This window comes from Lasiosphaeria miniovina (assembly GCF_030549165.1).
Source record: "Lasiosphaeria miniovina strain SMH2392-1A chromosome Unknown B0T26scaffold_8, whole genome shotgun sequence".
Classification (NCBI taxonomy): Eukaryota; Fungi; Ascomycota; class Sordariomycetes; order Sordariales; family Lasiosphaeriaceae; genus Lasiosphaeria; species Lasiosphaeria miniovina.
In genome coordinates, this window is record NW_026848227.1 from 1020713 (window position 1) to 1038411 (window position 17699).

General features: G+C 51.8%; 7 protein-coding genes across 7 annotated transcripts; 5 read left to right on the forward strand and 2 right to left on the reverse strand.

Annotated features, from left to right (window-relative positions):
• The first annotated feature begins 1371 nt into the window (after nt 1-1371).
• On the forward strand, nt 1372-2383 carry B0T26DRAFT_493077 (uncharacterized protein). The gene is made up of 3 exons (XM_060435334.1): nt 1372-1653; nt 1882-2055; nt 2372-2383. The coding sequence occupies exons 1-2, from the start codon at nt 1427-1429 to the stop codon at nt 1979-1981; spliced, it is 327 nt and encodes a 108-aa protein (XP_060290094.1). The 5' UTR covers nt 1372-1426; the 3' UTR covers nt 1982-2055; nt 2372-2383.
• A 3084-nt stretch (nt 2384-5467) lies between these two features.
• B0T26DRAFT_730407 (uncharacterized protein) lies at nt 5468-5845 on the reverse strand. The gene has a single exon (XM_060443011.1). It carries the CDS (start codon nt 5770-5772, stop codon nt 5494-5496), a length of 279 nt encoding a protein of 92 aa, XP_060290095.1. The 5' UTR covers nt 5773-5845; the 3' UTR covers nt 5468-5493.
• Nucleotides 5846-6389: 544 nt separating this feature from the next.
• Nucleotides 6390-6928, forward strand: B0T26DRAFT_730408 (uncharacterized protein). The gene has a single exon (XM_060443012.1). The coding sequence runs from the start codon at nt 6406-6408 to the stop codon at nt 6697-6699; it is 294 nt and encodes a 97-aa protein (XP_060290096.1). The 5' UTR covers nt 6390-6405; the 3' UTR covers nt 6700-6928.
• An 874-nt stretch (nt 6929-7802) lies between these two features.
• On the reverse strand, nt 7803-8631 carry B0T26DRAFT_680946 (uncharacterized protein; the record flags this gene model as incomplete). The annotated part of the gene is made up of 4 exons (XM_060440571.1): nt 7803-7900; nt 8104-8210; nt 8349-8394; nt 8526-8631. The coding sequence occupies 4 exons, from the start codon at nt 8629-8631 to the stop codon at nt 7803-7805; spliced, it is 357 nt and encodes a 118-aa protein (XP_060290097.1).
• Nucleotides 8578-9422, forward strand: B0T26DRAFT_730417 (uncharacterized protein). The gene has a single exon (XM_060443013.1). It carries the CDS (start codon nt 8889-8891, stop codon nt 9303-9305), a length of 417 nt encoding a protein of 138 aa, XP_060290098.1. The 5' UTR covers nt 8578-8888; the 3' UTR covers nt 9306-9422.
• Nucleotides 9423-13979: 4557 nt separating this feature from the next.
• On the forward strand, nt 13980-14905 carry B0T26DRAFT_730422 (uncharacterized protein). Its single transcript, XM_060443014.1, has one exon. The coding sequence runs from the start codon at nt 14159-14161 to the stop codon at nt 14663-14665; it is 507 nt and encodes a 168-aa protein (XP_060290099.1). The 5' UTR covers nt 13980-14158; the 3' UTR covers nt 14666-14905.
• Nucleotides 14906-14962: 57 nt separating this feature from the next.
• On the forward strand, nt 14963-15375 carry B0T26DRAFT_756800 (uncharacterized protein; the record flags this gene model as incomplete). Its single annotated transcript, XM_060446162.1, has 2 exons — nt 14963-15068; nt 15200-15375. The coding sequence occupies 2 exons, from the start codon at nt 14963-14965 to the stop codon at nt 15373-15375; spliced, it is 282 nt and encodes a 93-aa protein (XP_060290100.1).
• Between the last annotated feature and the right edge of the window lie 2324 nt (nt 15376-17699).

Below are 17699 nucleotides of genomic sequence, written 5' to 3' on the forward strand. Positions count from 1 at the left end.
TAATTGTCACTTCTAGCCGGTCACTACGTACGGCGACATGGACGAGGACCACGGCGACGTCCTCTACTACAGCGGCGACCAGAGCACTGACAATGTCAACCCCACCCGTATCATTATAACCAGCAGCCGCACACAGAGCCTAGAGAAATCCATGCAGACGCAGATTCCTCTTCCTCGGCTACGGCAGCGGCAGCATCAATATGCCTAGCAATCCAGAAGCGCAATTCCATCGATTACTCTTCTTCGGCTGCGGCAGCGGCAATATTAATATGCCTAGCAATCCAGAAGCGCAATTCCATCGATTCCTCTTCCTCGGCTGCGGCAGCTGCACGTACAGGTTGCCCAAGAATTGCTGTGTAATCTTGTCGAGCCTATAGTTCCGTACTGTGTAATCTTGTCGAGCCTACAGTTCCGTAGTTCCGTACTATGCAATCTTGTCGAGCTTACAATTTCGTGCTATGCAATCTTGTCGAGCCTACAGTTCCGTGCTGTGCAATCTTGTAAGGAAACCACCCGCGTGGCCACCACGTACTACCGCCACTAGGGCCACGCACCACCGCTACTAGGGCCACGCACCACCGCCACTAAGGCCACGTACTATCGCCACTAGGGCTACGCACCACCGCCACCAGGGCCACGCAAGGATGACTCATAACCCCTTTATGTATATTAGACCATAGCCCTTGCATATCTCTTTAGCTTAGGCCAGGTTGAAGTCTCACGCCAATACCAGTCATTGCTGAGCTTACTTGCTTCTATTGTGTCACGACCAGGGCAAGGCATTGACGTTAACTCAGTCCATTGGGTGCTATCGACGAAGATTCTAAACTGAGGAGGGAAAGAAGGAAAAGTCCGACAACGCGTCGCGTGCTCGCGAATAAGTTTTCATCTATCAGTGGGGTAGGTGGGGCCTCGAGGAGGCTTCTGATAGGCCCGGGGGTTCTGGGCGGCTCTGGCTGCTTGAGGGCCAGTTTGATGGACGGGTCCTCACAGAAATTCAGGATGGACCGGCGGTTCTGCGCTACGCAGGCACATTCGAAGGAAGCTGCGGGACCTCGTCGCCGTCGGAATCCTCCATTTTCTATCGATGAGATTAGTACCAATTGAAAGCGCGCTTTCCAGCGATCAAAATGATACATACAACGTGTATTTGTACCTTGATTTAGTGGTGTTATTCGTATGCGCGTAATTGACCGACTTGATCCATAACTCGAAGTGGGAAAAATCGAGAATTGATCTCAGACGTGTGGTGGCCCTGATCCCGTTGCTCGAGTATAAAAAATCCTATTGGTTGAAATTTATTCAAAAAGCGGGTCTATTGATCTATTCCTAATTGGGATCGACCCCCCCCCCCTTCCCGCCAACACACGTCTTGAGTTTACTGAGATAAGGTACGGGTTCCTTCCCATCATACGGCGTGTGCATCATGGCCTGGCGCCTCCATCTCTCTCACTTTCCACCATTTCCCACCATTTCTCAACGGGTGCGCCCTCTATCCAGCAACCTAGATTTTGTTGAGGAAACTTTGTCGTCCCGTGGTTGCCCGTACCGACCGACACCCAACTTCGAAGGAACGATGCTGCCCGACTCGTGTCAGACGGGTAGGTACGTATGTCTACATATAGCACTGGCAGCCACACGTTTATTAGGCAGGTACGTGCGTAGGACAACGCGGTTTAACCCTTCTCGGTGCGAGCCAAGTCGGCGCGGCTCTTCCTGGCATTCCTCCAGCCGACGCGCGGTCCGGGGCATGAAGATGACTACGAAATTGCTGCCGCGGTCAGCGGAGCCAAGCGCGATTCACGTCGAGTTCAGCCTCCTGCAATGGACCGACTGGTGCATAGTTGCTGACATGGGTTCTATCTTGGATTGTCTTACAAGGAGGCCGCTTACTATCCTTGAGCTCCAGCAAGCCCTGGGGTTGGAAGTCGGGGCTTCCGACCTGGACCAAGACAACTTAGACAACATCACCAGAGTCTGAACAACGTAGCTTGCTGATTGACGACGGCCCCAAAATTTGCACGCGTCTAGACTCAACCCACGGTCTCATAACAGGTACGCAGGCGCTCGCGCGGTCTGGACTTTTCGCGGTGGCCACAAGCCTGCACCACTCCACCGTTGCCGACTAAGCGTCGCCCGGCTCGTTGCCGACCATCGGCACCAAGTTCTCGCCCACCGACAGTCTTTCTTACAAGGTGTCCCCCATTCTTCCATCCCGGACAATATGTACTCTAGGATCAAGTACACCATGGACCAAGTGGCTCATCATGCTCAACAAGACAAAGGAAACAAAACAAAGGATCAAGTCAGCCACTTCCCGAGATGCAAGATGCCATTTACAGGCGCATCTACTAACGAACTTGACCATTAGTGGACAGTAACGTATACGGCGGGTTTGGCTCAGCCTGGGCTTTGGCACCCAGCAACTCAGACAACTCCTCACCGTTGAGGCAAGTTTCGCCTCCGAAATGCTCGACATGGCCAACGACGGAAGGAATCTCGGTAACCGGGTCATCGAGTGTTGTTGCCAGCGGTTCGTCCAAAGAGCCCTCCCCGAGAGCTCTCCCCGAGAACTTGCTCATTACTGATGGACTTTTCGAGGACAGCCTCGTGGACAGTGTCAATCTGGTCTACAGGAGCCGTGGACCTTGGCGGCGCAGGTACGGCGGGATGCCGGCGCGCTCGACGAGCTTCTCGCACTCGGCGAGCGAGCGAGCGAGCCTGAGTCGACCCACACGGCGAGCGAGCCCGAGTTTACCTACAAGGCGCCGAGGACGGCCTCAAACATGTCCGAGAAGAACTTCTGCGCCTGCAGCTATTTAGAGTGAATTTTTAAGAAAATGGAACCTAAGAGCAGCGTTGCACATATACAATTACACACTAGACGGGATGGGACAGACATGGGAAGGCCTCGGCGCCGAAGCAATCGGCATATTTGGGGTCCGTTCTGGCAAATTGCTGGAGCACCGCCTGCGAGGCTGGCAGGCCGTCATCGCTCCAACTTGACGGCCAGCCTGAAGTACCGGTTGCAAGACTTGGCGTCCACGGCAGGGCCAAGCCGAGACCAGATGCTCGGGCTGCTTTGAGGGTCAGTGAGGATGGCAAATTCAGGATTCTCCCATCAATAAGTGCCGTGTTCGCTATGGCGGGTAAGCGAGCAGCTCTCACCCACGGACACGACCCCGTTACTTTGGTCTGTCTGTTTAACCAACGCACCTCTCGGGGGAGAATGGTTGCTACGACGTCTGCGACAAGGCCGCCAGGCGCATTCACTTTGCTACACGCCGCCAGGCGCATTACTTTGCTACACGCCTGCTTCGGGCTGTCGGTTCTTCGGAACGGCATCCCGCGGGGTAGTGATAGAGGGCGCGGCACTGGCTTCCTACGATCATGCTCGTCATTTCTTACCGTAGTGTCTGGGGTACACTTTGTGCAGTTTGCCCCCGAGAGCGGCTGTAACCTACCATGTGATGAGGCTCGGCTGTGGCCACTCCTGCAATGGAAGGTGCCGTTCGGAAATTCTACACAACGCTGTCAAGTGCCTTGAGGATTGTCCACGCTCCAAGAAGGGCTGTAAACATACTGTCCGCTACGGTGCGGCGACGTGTGCCACAAAAATGCCAGAAGCTCTTGGGCAACCGGCCGGATGTACAGGCTACGAATGTGGAGGCTAAGGATGTGGAGGCTACGAATCTGGAGGCTACGGATGCTAGCGAGGTTCAGAAGTGCACTTCCCTTCGATGGCGCTCGCCCAGAAGGTAGTCACTGGCAGTTCTGTGCTTGGCGCTCTTGCGGGAACAGTGTCACTTGCTCTTTCCGCTGCTTCTTGTTCGAAAATGTAGTAGTAGCAGAGCCAAGGGAGAGAAGGGGACCATTTGTCTGCCATGCTCCTAGCCAAGTTGTGTTACGGAATGTTAGAACAAGTAGCTAATTAACAGATTGTGCTCTCGTTCTAAGCTCCGTCTCCCCGACTAAAGCTTAGATATAATCTCCCTATGGCCGAGAGCCGCTTCTTTCGCCGCCTCCAGCTGGCTTGCTGTGGTACCTGGGGTCGATGTAGCTGTCGCCTGCTGGTGTTGAGAGGGCGGGCCGAAAAAGCAAAGCGCAAGAACGATGACTGCCGGCAAGTTCGCGGATCTTTGTCGTGCGTGGGTTGTCGATGTAGCTGTCGTCTGCTGGTGTTGAGAGGGCCGAGCTGAAAAATCAAACCGCAAGAATGATGACTGGCAAGTTCGCGAATCCTTATCGTGCCTGGGGTTCTGTGTCGATCTAGTCTCGGTTAATAGCGATGGGAGAAGACGAGCTCCCGTCGATTAGCGCTCAGGAAACCGCCCCGTCCGGTATTTGATGCCCTGAAAATAGCGCAAAGGAAACACAGTTCAGGGGCAGGGCCAGTAGAACAGGGAGCCGAGTGCCGAGCCGCAACGCAAGCCGCACCATAAGACGAGCGCATTGGAGAAGGGGTTGATGAAGTTGTAGCACGGCTGCCATTCAAGCTCAACGAGAGACAGAGAGGTGTTGGTGTGACAGCACGGCCAAACTATGGTCGTGGTGCCGCAACTATGCCCTGGCTGCTGGTCCCACACTGCAGCGCTACTATTCCTAGCCCTGGCTGCAGGCTTTACCCTGGAGCCCTACGCTCCCAAATCGATCCCCCCTTTCCCCATTCGGACTAGCCCAATTGCCCCTCTCCCTACCACAACTACGGCCTGCAGGAACCGCAGGCTTCTTATTTTCCTTTTCCTTTCCTTGGCTTAGTTATTTACGAATTCAGTAATCACGAATTCAATCATTCCTTACTCCTCACGAACCCATTTTCAGGACGACGAGAGCCCACGCGCAATTCACAGAGAAGTCATTATACAACCAACCATACGCCTCCCCAGGCTACGAACAATTCCTTCCCAGGCTACGAACAATTCCTCCCTAGGCCACGAACAATTCCTCTCCCCCCCGTAGCGATGGCCTCGCCAACAGATTCGATACTGCCTGGTACTTGGTGGTCTGGCATCGTCATTCAGAACCCGACCGTTCTCAGCTTGCCTGCTCTCGGCCAGGCACCGCCCGGAAGCAGGTTCATCCTCAGCCGAATCGACGACCGAGAGAATCCCGCCTTTACCCGATATCCCGAAGCGACACACGAAGCGACAGCAAATCTTCGCTACATCCTGTCGTTGCTCTACTACCACTGGACAGACGATGACCAGCTATACCAAGAGCACAGCAACCTGAAAAACAAGCTTGGGGGCTTTTCTGACGCGGCGACGCTGGTTCAACGGTGGCCGCCACACGTCGATCTCGTGCGGCAGAGGTTTCTGTCCGCGACGGAGGCCCTACGCGCCGCCATCTCCAGCATGGCGGCTGGAACCCCCGCCGAGACTGCCGAGTCATGGGGCCGTTTCGCAGCAGCCGCTATATCTGTTTTGACGCTGTACGGCGAGATGTTGGAGGGAATGAACGAGAAAGAGGGGGGTTTGACTCGTCTGATCTCATTCAGAAACTGGAAAGCTCCGAAGGCTGGGAAACTGGCCTCCCCGACGGGCAAAATGACCATCGTGGTAGAAGAGTCGGAAGCAGAGTCGGCGGCAAGTGCCGACATAACGGCGGCTTTGGCGATCCCGACGCTTCAGTAAGACGACACCCAAGCAAAGGCAGACCCTTCAATAAGACAACACCCAAGCAAAAGCAGACCATACGACTGATGGAGCAGCACCGAAGCAGCAGGAAGAGGCTTACGGCAAGCCCAGATGCAGAGGCGGTCCTACGGCCCATCTCTTGAAATTCGACATGGGAAAGGGCAGCAGCACAGGCGCGAACAAAGGTAGAATAAAAAGAGGAACGACGGTGTACAAGATAGCTCGGGCGGGTCTCCAAGGGTACGTGGACGACAGGAAAGTTTATATCAAAAACCTGCACCGAATCCTGCACCGAATCCTGCTCTGTGAAAAACTTACTACGTTGGTGTGAGACAGGGGATGGGACAAGAGATGATGAACTACGACCTGCCGGAGCACGCTGGCAGTTGTGACATGTTTTCTCCGTGATAAGCTTGCAACGCTGCGCCTGTCTGCACTAGCTAACTATGCACCCCGACATTTTACGTCATAGTCGTACACCATCCTCTCCACCACAACTTTGGCTCGATAACGAGAAAGGTCGCGAGCTATATAGTAGCGTGCCCCGAATGCCTGGAAAACGCAACTAGCCGGCAAAAGCCTGTGGGCGAGCTTATGCCGATTGACGTCGTCCCACACCTAGGATATACAATTTCGATCGACTTCGTCACCGGACTACTAGAAGTCCACAAGTCCAAAAGTCCACAAGTCTAAACTATAGGCAGTACTAGCACGAGGATTTAACTGTTTTACAACTATTGGAGGGCACTTCGAAAAGCGAACTATCATTATGCTAGGCAACGAGACGTGGACGGCTAAACAGTGGGGAGAGCGTTTACTCACCTATCTACAGCTGTGCGATTGGGGCCTACCAGAGTCACCTGGCGAGGCGGCAAGTCAACAATCGAGTATTTCATCAAATGGAAAGGGTACCGAAACCAGTTCGATAGCTGGTACCCTAGAAACACATGGAGAGAAACAGCGTCGGACCTCGTCACGAAATTTGAGCATGACAACCCAATACAGCCAGAGGAGCTCAAGCCACCACGCGCCGGTAAGGCAAAAACCTCTTAACCAAGACTGACGACAACGAGTCAGACTTCCCTAACGACCTTACCAAAGACGAAGATGAGGACGAGGACAACGACCAGAAAATGAACATGATAGAGACGAACAAAACAAGACCAATCGATGAGATCGTTTTGGAGTTCCCATTAAGGGACAGCAAAGAAGCTATCGTAGGACCTGCCTGAGGGCAGGCAGGAATCTTGAAAGAAAGGCAGATGTTACAATGTTGCGTAATTAGTGCACGGCCCTACCACAATCATTTGGGCCCTCGTAGGGCACCCTGGCTTCTTAAACAAATCATCTTCTTTTCTACTCTCATTTCACGCTAGCATTAGCCACAACAGAAGAAGCCAATCGGATGTTGGCCGGACGTGGCCGGGTTCAAGTACGCAGGCTGCTTCAAGACGGATAGACGCGGACACAGCGGCGAGATCCGCCCCAGCTTGGGCAAGATCAGCAATACCAAGTGCGTCACGTATTGCACGTCTAAGGGCTTCAAGGTAGCGGGAACCAAGTACGGCGGCCAATGCTACTGCGGTAACCCTCACAAAAAAAAGCCAATATCCGGCAGAAACACAAAAAGTTAAGTCAAAGATTGAATGTAGTGACGAATGTGGATTTGTAGCCAAGGAAGGAAAAGAGGAAGCTATTGCAGGGACCGCGCCCTCGCGGGGAAATAGGGCCAAGAGATTGCCAGCCGTAGCGATGCATCTGGTTTGTGGCTGCTCAGCGGCAGTGTGGCTGGGACCGCAGGGATCAGATCGGAACCCGGCCTACTGCGCCTGAACCAAGGAATGAGTGGATCGGGCATCCACCATCAGGCCATCATTTCCACAATATATTCCAGCGTGGAAATTCTTCCTTCAGGCAATCCAGTCAATTTCTTCAAGTGAACAGGTTATGAGTCTTGTCGCTCTAACTTGAAGCTATTCCCGCTTTTGTTACACACACATTCTGCTTCCCTCTCGACCCTGCAGCACATGCTGCCTACACACACATTTTGCTTCCTTTCTCGACCCTGCAGCACATGCTGCCACCGGAATTACCGATGCCCGGAGCTGCACGACCAACAACGGCCCTTCTCTCGCCTGTCAGCTCCGGAAGGTCCACACGCATCCTCTACTCCCTCGCACCCTCCACGTCCCTCGCACCCTCTACGTCCCTCGCAACGGCTAAAGTCACGGTCCCCGTGTTGAGGGCGACGAGAACTTGGTCGCCTAAAAAGCAGCCATTCGCAACGCTCTCAGCCTACAACACCTTTAAAAACCTCTGCAGAATCCTCCACAGTAGGCTCTCTCGCACCGCGGCACCAACAGCAGGCATATCTCTTAGCCTTTAGAACTCGACAACCTCTCTAGAATCCTCCACAGCACGCTTTCTCGCACCCCGGCACCAACGGCAACATGCTCTCTCAGCTTACAGCAGGCTCTCTCGCACCCCGGCAGGCATGCTCCCTTAGCCTTCAACCTCTGCAGAGCCTCTACAGCTCCCGCCACCCCGACATTCGCCCTCGACTCGGCAGAATACCTGACCGGTATGCAGGCCGCTGCACAGCTGGAATCATCATGGCTACCCTCACCGACCCAGTTGGTCACAAGCTGAAGAAGACCCAAACACTACATACGAATTAGTCTGCCGCACAATACCAAGCAGGCAAAGTCTCACGCCGTGAACTTGTACGCAAATTTTCTGTAAGAGAAGGCAGGTACGCCTGATCAAGGTGGTCACAATAGGAGCAACAAGCAGGGCGAGCAATGACTGGTATTGGCGTAAGACTTCAACCTGGCCTGAGCTAAAGAGGTGTGCGAAGGCCATGGTCTATATACACGTGAAAGGGGTTACGAGTCATCCTTGCGTAGCCAGGGTGGTAGTGGCGATAGTGCGTGGCCCTGTTAGCGGTGGCGATAGTGGCGACGGTGGCGAGGGTGGCCCTGGTGGCGGTGGCCATGGTGGTTACGAGGGTGGTTTCCTTACATTTTCCTCCTACGTCGTGAGAACTTGAGAGCATGTTCAGCTGATCAACAAGCTACAGCTCAAAGACCAAATCTAAGCACAGCTCTTCAAAGACCAGATCTAAGTACAGCTCCTCAAAGACCAAATTCCGGCCACGAGCATCAACATCGGCGATGAGCATGCCCTCCAGAATGCCCTCAGCTCTGTTAAAGATGTATACCTCACCGAACCGTGTTGCGGGAGTACCTGAGAATGTTCTTACAGCCTCGCTCGCCTCTCTCCTTCGAGGAGAAGCCAACGATGACGGGAACTCCGGGTCTCCTCCAGCCTCTCAACCAACAACCCCTCCCAGCTTGCCATAGCTACCCTCGAACATATGGAGCAAGAAAGAGAGGGACAAAGAACAGTACAGCAATGCCAAAGCAAGATGCGAAGAGTTGGAAACATCACAAGGAAACAAGGGCGGCCGAAGAGTTGGAATATCACAAGGAAATAAGGGCGGCCGAAGAGTTGAAAGATCACAAAGAAATAAGGGCGGCCGAAGAGTTGGAAATATCACAAGGAAACAAGGGCGGCAGGGAGAACAATGCAGCCAATACCAGATCAAGATACGAAGAGTTGGAAACTGTGAGGGCCTGGTCCTCCAGGCCTCCCAGACGCTCTGACTAATCAGACGCCAGCCGGGTGGATCCACCCGACCAGCCAGAGGGATCCACCCAACTGACTAATGGAAGCTCGGCTAAAGCCCCACCTTGAGACGCCTTGGAAGAATCTCGCGAGGGGAGGCTTTTGAGCTTCTTTTCCCTTTTCCCTTTAGTTTAGAATCTTCGTCGATAGCGCCCAATAGAGGAGTTCCGCCCTCATTCCAAGCCGGCCGTGACACAATACACATTCACTGCACTCATACACTTTGAGTGGCATTCTGATTTGACTGTATTACCTGTGCGATAGGAGCTTGCCCTTTGTTCTATGTTCATAATTACCAACCCCAGTATTCTGTGGAGCCCGTGCTTCCTCACAGACAGACGACCCTAACAGTCGAGTGGTTTGTAATAGAAACCACCCTTGTAGCCACCATGGCCACCGCCACCAGGGCCACCCTGGCCACGCAACGATGACTCGTAACCCCTTTCACGTGTATATAGACCATGGCCTTCGCACACCTTTTCAGCTCAGGCCAGGTTGAGGTCTTACGCCAATACCAGTCATTGCTCGCCCTGCTTGTTGCTCCTATTGTGACCACCTTGATTAAGCGTACCTGCCTTCTCTTACAGACAGGCATTCCACCGCATACGGATACATCCAGACGACGAGCAACTGACGACTTTCCGGACCCGGTACGGCACATATAGCTATAAAGTTATGCCGTTCGGATTGACAAACGGACCAGCTACCTTTCAACGGTTCATTATTGACTGCTTACTCGGCTTCCTAGACGACTTTTGCAGCGCATACTGGGACGATATCCTAATCTACTCTGCGACCAAGGAAGAACATACCAAGCACGTTCAACTGGTATTACAACGGTTGGGAGAAGCTGGGCTCTAAGCAGATATTGAGAAGTGCGAATTCCACGTACGGGAAACCAAATATCTCGGGTTTATTATCAGAGTAGATGGGGTATCTGTGAGGACCCGTCCACCAAACTGGCCCTCAAGCAGCCAGAGCCGCCCAGAACCCCGGGCCTATCAGAAGCCGCCTCGAGGCCCCACCTACCCCACTGATAGATGAAAACTTATTCGCGAGCACGCGACGCGTTGTTGGACTTTTCCTTCTTTCCCTCCTCAGTTTAGAATCTTCGTCAATAGCACCCAATGGACTGAGTTCACCTCAATGCCTTGCCCTGGTCGTGACAGTATCCGTAGACCCAGCAAAGACGGACATCGTCAGAGATTGGCCGGAACCAGACACATTGAAAGGAGTGCAATCATTCCTCGGGTTCTGCAACTTCTACCGGCGATTTGTGAAGGGGTATAGCAGGATAGCCAAGCCGCTAACAGCCTTAGCCAAAAAAGGCGAGGGATTTAGATGGACGGACGAATGCCAGATTGCATTCGACGAGCTTAAGGCACGACTGTTGTCAGAACCCGTGCTAAAATACTTCGAGTACGGAAGAGAAACCCGGGTGAAAACTGACGCACCGGGAGGGGTGGCGGCAGGCGTACTGAGCCAGAAGTACGAGGATGGATGGCACCCGGTAGCCTTCTTTTCTGAGATGATGAAGGGAGCAGAGCTCAACTACTTTATCCATGATAAGGAACTGCTAGCTATTATGAGGGCCTTACAGCACTGGCGTAGCGAACTAATTGGACTCCAAACCGAGCAGCCGTTTATCGTCTTTTCCGATAACAATGCACTGAAATACTTTACTACGAAGAAGCTGTGTTACAATCTAGACAACAGGTCTACGGAGCTAGGCCCGGCCTAGGATTGTGGGGGTCTGGACGGCAGGTAGGAGATGACAGGAGACAAGGAGCATCGTGCACAGATTGCGAAAGACAGGCTTTCAACACACAACCAATGTATGCTTAACCAGATGCATTGATAGCTGCAGAACCGTTCTCCAGAGAGAGCGTGCTGCCAGCTCCTATATAGAACTATGAGCAACTAATCAGAGTTCCTGCCTTACATGCTCCGTCGTGCTCAGTCCTAGACGCACTGATCCCGACTGAGCTCCCTGCTCAGTGCGCTCAGTGGGTCTCGGCACTGATCCTACTGAGCTCAGCCATGCTCAGTGCACCTTGGCAATGGCCCCACTGAGCACTCCCTAATTGGATGCACCTTCCCTTAGCGAGAGCCCCACCCTAAGTGCCGTTCCAGCCAATCTGCAGCGGGCGGGCAACGCCCTCTGCACCTTTGAACCAGGATCGTAACAAAACTTGTCTGCCTCAGTGAACTTGTCCTGTGGATGAAGACTTGAAAAGTAAACTCTTCTCAGCAAGTACTTCTCAGCGAACACTTTACTTAGTAAGTGTCTATAGAGGGGCTCGTGCTTACCTTGGCGGGGAGCTGACGTGGCATGGCAAGGCAAAGTCCATAGCTGGAGCAGGTGCGGCAGCGAGCAACTTTACATCTCCAGGGCAGATGGGCTCGCGCTTGCCTTAGTGAGGAACTTGTGTGCTATTCAGCGTACTGCTCAGCACAACTTTGTGCTACTCGGCAAAAAACTCATATTCAGCAAAAAACTTATCTACTCAACAAAAGACTATACTCAGCAAAAGACCTTATTCAGTAAGTGCTACTCGTGTACTGCTCAGCACAGCTTTGTGCTACTCTTCTCGGCAAGTACTTTTAGCAGGAAACCTTATTCGGTAAACTTGTCCTATAGAGGAAGATTTGAAAGATCCACAGCTGAGATCAAGTGCTGGTAGCGAATACTTTATTTAATAAGAGGGCTCGCGCTTGCCTTAGACCCCAGAAACGTGGCAAAGTCCACAGCCAGAGCGGGTGCGGCGAACATCTTTACGTCTACAGGGTAGAGGGGCTCGCGCTTGCCTCGGCGGGAAACTTGTGTTCAGCAAACAACTTGTGTGTTACTCAGCATATTACTCAGCACAACTTTGTGCTACTCTTCTCGGCAAGTACTTCAGGGTTAGGGCCAGCAAACATATCCTGTAGAGGAAGATTTGAAAGTACTACTCTTCTCAGCAAGTTTAGTGCCACTAGGCGTTGTGGCAAAACTTCGGCAATTTTGCGCTGCCTGGGCAATGTGGGCGAAAGTGCCACACGCACTAGGCTTCAGGCTTCGTCGATCGGGAACCAATGTGGAAGCGGAGGAACTCGACCTTTTGGTGGGATGACTGCATTGGGAAGACTCGCGGAGGCGATGGTCTGGATAGTGGAAGCCATAACTTGTCAGCAAAAGACAAGTGTCTACAGGGGAGCGCGCTTGCCTTAGCCCCAGAAACGTGGCAAAGTCCGCAGCCGAAGCGGGTGCGGCAGCAAACAACTTTACAGGGCAGAGCCGCTCAAGCTAACCTTAGTGGAGCCAGAAAGAAAAAAGTATAGCCGAGAGGGGCGGCAACAAACAACTTTACTCTTCTCAGCAAGTACTTTTCAGGGAATGATTTTGTACTTGAGCAAAAACTTGTGTTCAGCAAACAACTTATGTGCCACTCAGCGTACTGCTCAGCACAACTTTGTGCTACGCGGCAAAAAACTCATATTCAGCAAAAAGCTTATCTACTACTCAGCAAAAGACTTATACTTGTCAGAAAGAAGGAGGTTCGGGCACGCAGTGCCAGAACACCAAGTGGTGAGGTTAACTAAGCTGAAAAAGTACTTATGGAAGCTGAAAAAGAGCTCATGCAAGCTGAACTTTACGTAGTCAGTTCAGCTAGCAACGACTACTGTTTGTCACCATTCATAACTATAATAGAGGTTCTCTGACTGAGCCAAAGAGCACGGGAAGAGGAGAGATCTCAATGAAAATCACTTTGAACTCTATCTTTTCCACCGAATCCAGTGTGCAGTGCAGTGTGCATTACTTCTGACAACACTCAGTAAAAAACTTGTATTTAGCAAAAACCTTGTACTACTGATGTACTGCTCAGCACAACTTTGTGCTTCTCTTCTCGGCAAGTACTTTCAGCAAAAAACTTTACTCGGCAAACTTATTCTGTCCGAAGGACAATATTACTGTCAAACTTTCCAAAATTCCCATACAAAATTAATGAGGAAACTGATAAGAAAGTGTGGGGCCTAATTCCGTACGCGGATTGGCTGACGGGAGGCCAGAGACTTAGCCAAGACCAGCCACAGCTGACAAAACCAGCTAACTGGCCCCAAAATCAATGCACCCAGTACCATTGCGTGCATAACGGTAAGGCAATTCCAGATCTGATGTCAGATTTTAAATAGAATTGGTTTTGGTTGAGATGCAAGCGTTTAAATACTAGGGCGGGTAGTGGTACATGGAGAAGGGGAGATGCACGTGACTACGTGCATGTGCGGCACGTGCGGCAATATCGTTTCTTGTGCCCCGGGTTGAATTTCCTTACCCCACCACAATACTTTTCCTCCTTCAACAATTAGTTGTGTTGCAGTGCCTTGATAAATCTTGCAGGCTTCTTATTCTTTACAACCAACCTTATTCCGACCGTGGTACAGCTTTGCCCGTTATGGCCGGGCTATTCAGTATCCATGGCGGACGCTTCTACGGCAGCTGCCCGTCAAGTCTGTCACTCCTGCAGCATCGAGAAACCTCTTGATCAATTCCGGTCCTTCTGAGGGCCTCGCTGGACCGTTGTCGATTGTGCAGATTGCCGGAACCGCAAAAAGGCGCAGGTAATGTCACTTGTTCTGTTATTATTGTTCTTCCATTTACTAATTTAATACCTAAAGAGAGGGATCAATTTCCAGAATCTAATTGGCTGCTGCAGCTGCCCGAGGGGATAGCCTTAACCCACCTCCTGCCCCTGTGCCTCGGCAAAATCGCACCCATCGCTTCTTTCTGTGCGGTACCACGAAGGCGTAGCCATGCTCATGGTCTGTACTGGTTCGATAAAAGCCCAGATCTAGATATGTCGACGCAAGAGTCACGAGATCGCTTTGCCAAGGTCTGGGGATACCACATTACGGCTATGAACCCACAGAGAGGCCAGGGTGCTGATGAGAGTAAACCCCTATCTGTTAACCCTCTCGAAACCAACGTCACGTGGGAGTGGCTTATTCGAATTGTCAACCGCTGTCAACGCCACCACTGCTCTACAGCATATTGTCTTCAGCTAACAAAGAAAGATGCTGAACAAGCTCGAAAGGCCGGCGAGAGAGGCGGCCAGCCAGCTAGCCAGCCAGTTGAAGAACGTTTCTCTCCACAGCTGACATGCCGCTTTCAGTGTCCCTGGGCAGAACAGGCGAAGGCAAGGGTTATTAGGAAGCTGGGGAAGAAGTGGTGGCTGTTTGAGGCTCAGCGGAACGATACGTATATGAACCAGTACAACCCACTTATCTCGCTTTGCTGGCTTGCCAACACCAACTGCCCGCCTTGCACTGGTGTACAAGCTGTTGTCAACTATGCTGCAGAGTAGTGTAGCAAGTCAGAGACCCAGACTAATACATATGCGCAGATTGCGCTTAGTATAATGCCTTACGTTTCTGACAGGAACTCAAAGCTGTCGTTCGTATCCAAGCTGATGAATAAGCTAATAGGGGAGAGGGATTACTCAGCCCAGGAGATCAGCTATATCTTACTCGGCCTCTCTCTCTAAGACGATAGCCGAGTGGTACAAAGCGTTGATTGCCGGCCTCGAGAGCAGCATGCTCGGCCTCTCGATGTCACCGCCGACGGTGATGTTGAATGTAAGGAAACTAACCTTGTAGCCACCATGGCCACCGCCACCAAGGCCACCCTCGCCACCATCGCCACTATCGCCACCGTTACCAGGGCCACGCACTATCGCCACTACCACCCTGGCTACGCAAGGATGACTCGTAACCCCTTTCACGTGTATATAGACCATGGCCATTGCACACCTCTTTAGCTCAGGCCAGGTTGAAGTCTTACGCCAATACCAGTCATTGCTCGCCCTGCTTGTTGCTCTTATTGTAACCACCTTGATCAGGCGTACCTGCCTTCTCTTACATTGAAGATACGTTGAATGTCTACGATAAATACCTTGAACGGCCAGTTGAGATGGAGCATGTGGCATACGTCGAGTTTCTTAAGAACTGGAACTTCAAGGCACGGAATTCCGAATCCCTTAAGGTGGAGTATGTGGCAGTCTCCTACTCGATCTAGGGTGTTGTACTACTATCCCAAGTACAAGTCTATTCGCTCACACCAGCAATGGCCCGATTTCTGTCGTGTAAAGCTGCTACTAAACCATCCACATCGTCAAGTTGCAGACCTTGAAGTAGTTGTTGACAATCTACAGTTTGAAACCTACGAATTGGCCTACGAGCACTGTGCTAATCAACACCACCACCCAGATGATCACTATGGTGTTGAAAACAAAGAGGACCCCAAACCAGACGAGGATGAGTTTGAGGCTGGGGGTGACGTGGGTGATATCACCCTTGAGGATTGGCACGAGATGGCACGTATGGTTCCTGACTTGCGACTACCTGAAGAGGAGGCAGATTTGCTTGGCCGCCGTGATATTGACCTTAACTACGACTGGACTCAACAAATCAGCCTTTATTTCCACAAAGATTTCAATACCGGAGGCTACTAGAAAGAGCTCCGAGGAGATGCTCCTAGCAACTACGACGTTTAGCAGATGCCACGAAAGGCTTGCGATGCCCTAAACGCCAAACAACGGCTTGTGCATGATGCTATTCTTAAGCATTATAAGGCAACTATCCAATGCCAAAATCCAACACCACTTCGAATCCAGGTTGATGGTGGCGGTGGGACTGGCAAGTCATACATGGTTAAAGTAATCTCCTCTCGCTTACAAGCCAAAGCGGCCAAACATAGCCGACCCTCGCCAATTGTTCAAGCGGCGCCTACTGGTGTGGCCAGCAATCAGATTGGGGGCCAGACTCTCCACTCCCTCTTCTGGCTTCTTATTGACGGTAATTATTGGCTACTTTCAGAGACGCCAGCAGTCCTTAGCTCCCTACAGCGACGATTTAACTCAATTCACTATCTTGTGGTTGATGAGAAGAGTATGCTGGGGTTGAAACCTATTGCCTAGATCGATTAGCGGCTTTGAAAAATCTTCCTGACTGCCGCGACCAGTACTTTGGCAGGCTTGGCGTCATCCTTATCGGCGACTTTTTCCAACTCCCCTCGGTTCTAAACAAGCCCCTTTATTCTATGGCTGATGGCTTACGGGATCTAGAGATTGTCGGCCGAAACGCATACCTTTCGTTCAACAATTCGGTATTCTTAACCACAGTACAACGGCAGCAAGGCGAAGGGCAAGCGCTCTTCCAGCAAGCCTTAGAGAAACTACAGCGGGCCAAAGTATCCATCCCTTCATGGGAGCTTCTTTCGTCAAGGTATGCGATCAAACTCTCACCTACAGAGGTTGAGTCCTTTGACAACGCCCTTTGCATCTTTCCCATCAAGGTGCAGGTAGATGAATACAACCATCAACACCTTTTAAACTTACAGAAGGCAGTTATACAGGTCAACGCAAAACACGAAGGTGTTGGTGCAGAGAGGGTTGAGTCTTCCAACGTAGGTAATCTCGTCAAACGATTACCTATTTGTGTTAGCTGTCGGGTTATGTTGACAAGGAACCTGTGGGCCAACGTTGAGCTTGTGAATGGTGCCCAAGGCACTGTTTACAACGTCTCGTGGGCTGAAGGTGCAAACGTCCTAGAAGACCCACTGCAGGTAATCATGGTAACGTTTGACAACTATACTGAGCCTCCATTCCTACTGCCTAACGAAGAAGAGCTTCGTTATGGGGCTGAGTTAGGGGTTCCCATTCTCAGGGTCCGTCAAGAATTTACCCTTGGAGCTGGCACTGGGTACTGGGAGCAGTTCCCACTGCTCGTTTGTTACGCAATTACGGTGCACAAGTCACAAAGCATCACTCTCAACAAGGCAGTTTGTGATACCTCTGTGCTAGAGTTTGCATCTAGCTTATCTTATGTGGCGGTTTCGAGGGTTAAGACCTTGGATGGTTTGATGTTTGAGTCGCCATTTGATCGAAGCAGATTATACCAAGAGAAGCCAGTGCATAGCATGAAGCTAAAGACGCTTGACTACGACACAAGGATGCTCCAGCCCCTAGACCAGGTGCCTAATGAAGAGAGCTCTGAGACAAGTGGGTATATGTTACGATCCTGGTTCAGGCTCGCAGGGGGCTGCACGGAGCCTCTCGTTATTGGCTGACGCCAGGAAGTGAGGTAGTTCCCCGCTTCCCTCGAGTGCAGCCAATAACGAGGCGGTCAGTACAATCAGTATGGTCAGGGCGATCAGTGAGAGAACTGACCGCACTGAGCACACTGACCGCACTGATCACCTAGGACCAACGCTCTGATTGGTCCGCCTTGGATAGATATATACGACGACCGTAGCCACGGTCTTAGATAGTTCTTGCTTGGTTCTTCAAGCAAGCAATACACATTCACTGCACTCATACCCTTTGAGTGGCATTCCGATTT

Coding starts and splice junctions, on each gene's coding strand:
- B0T26DRAFT_493077 (XM_060435334.1), top strand. CDS start 1,427: ATGGCCTGGCGCCTCCATCTCTCTCACTTTCCACCATTTCCCACCATT. Junction 1,654..1,881: donor GCCACACGTTTATTAGGCAG/GTACGTGCGTAG, acceptor TTGTCTTACAAG/GAGGCCGCTTACTATCCTTG.
- B0T26DRAFT_730408 (XM_060443012.1), top strand. CDS start 6,406: ATGCTAGGCAACGAGACGTGGACGGCTAAACAGTGGGGAGAGCGTTTA.
- B0T26DRAFT_730407 (XM_060443011.1), bottom strand. CDS start 5,772: ATGGGCCGTAGGACCGCCTCTGCATCTGGGCTTGCCGTAAGCCTCTTC.
- B0T26DRAFT_730422 (XM_060443014.1), top strand. CDS start 14,159: ATGTCGACGCAAGAGTCACGAGATCGCTTTGCCAAGGTCTGGGGATAC.
- B0T26DRAFT_730417 (XM_060443013.1), top strand. CDS start 8,889: ATGTTCTTACAGCCTCGCTCGCCTCTCTCCTTCGAGGAGAAGCCAACG.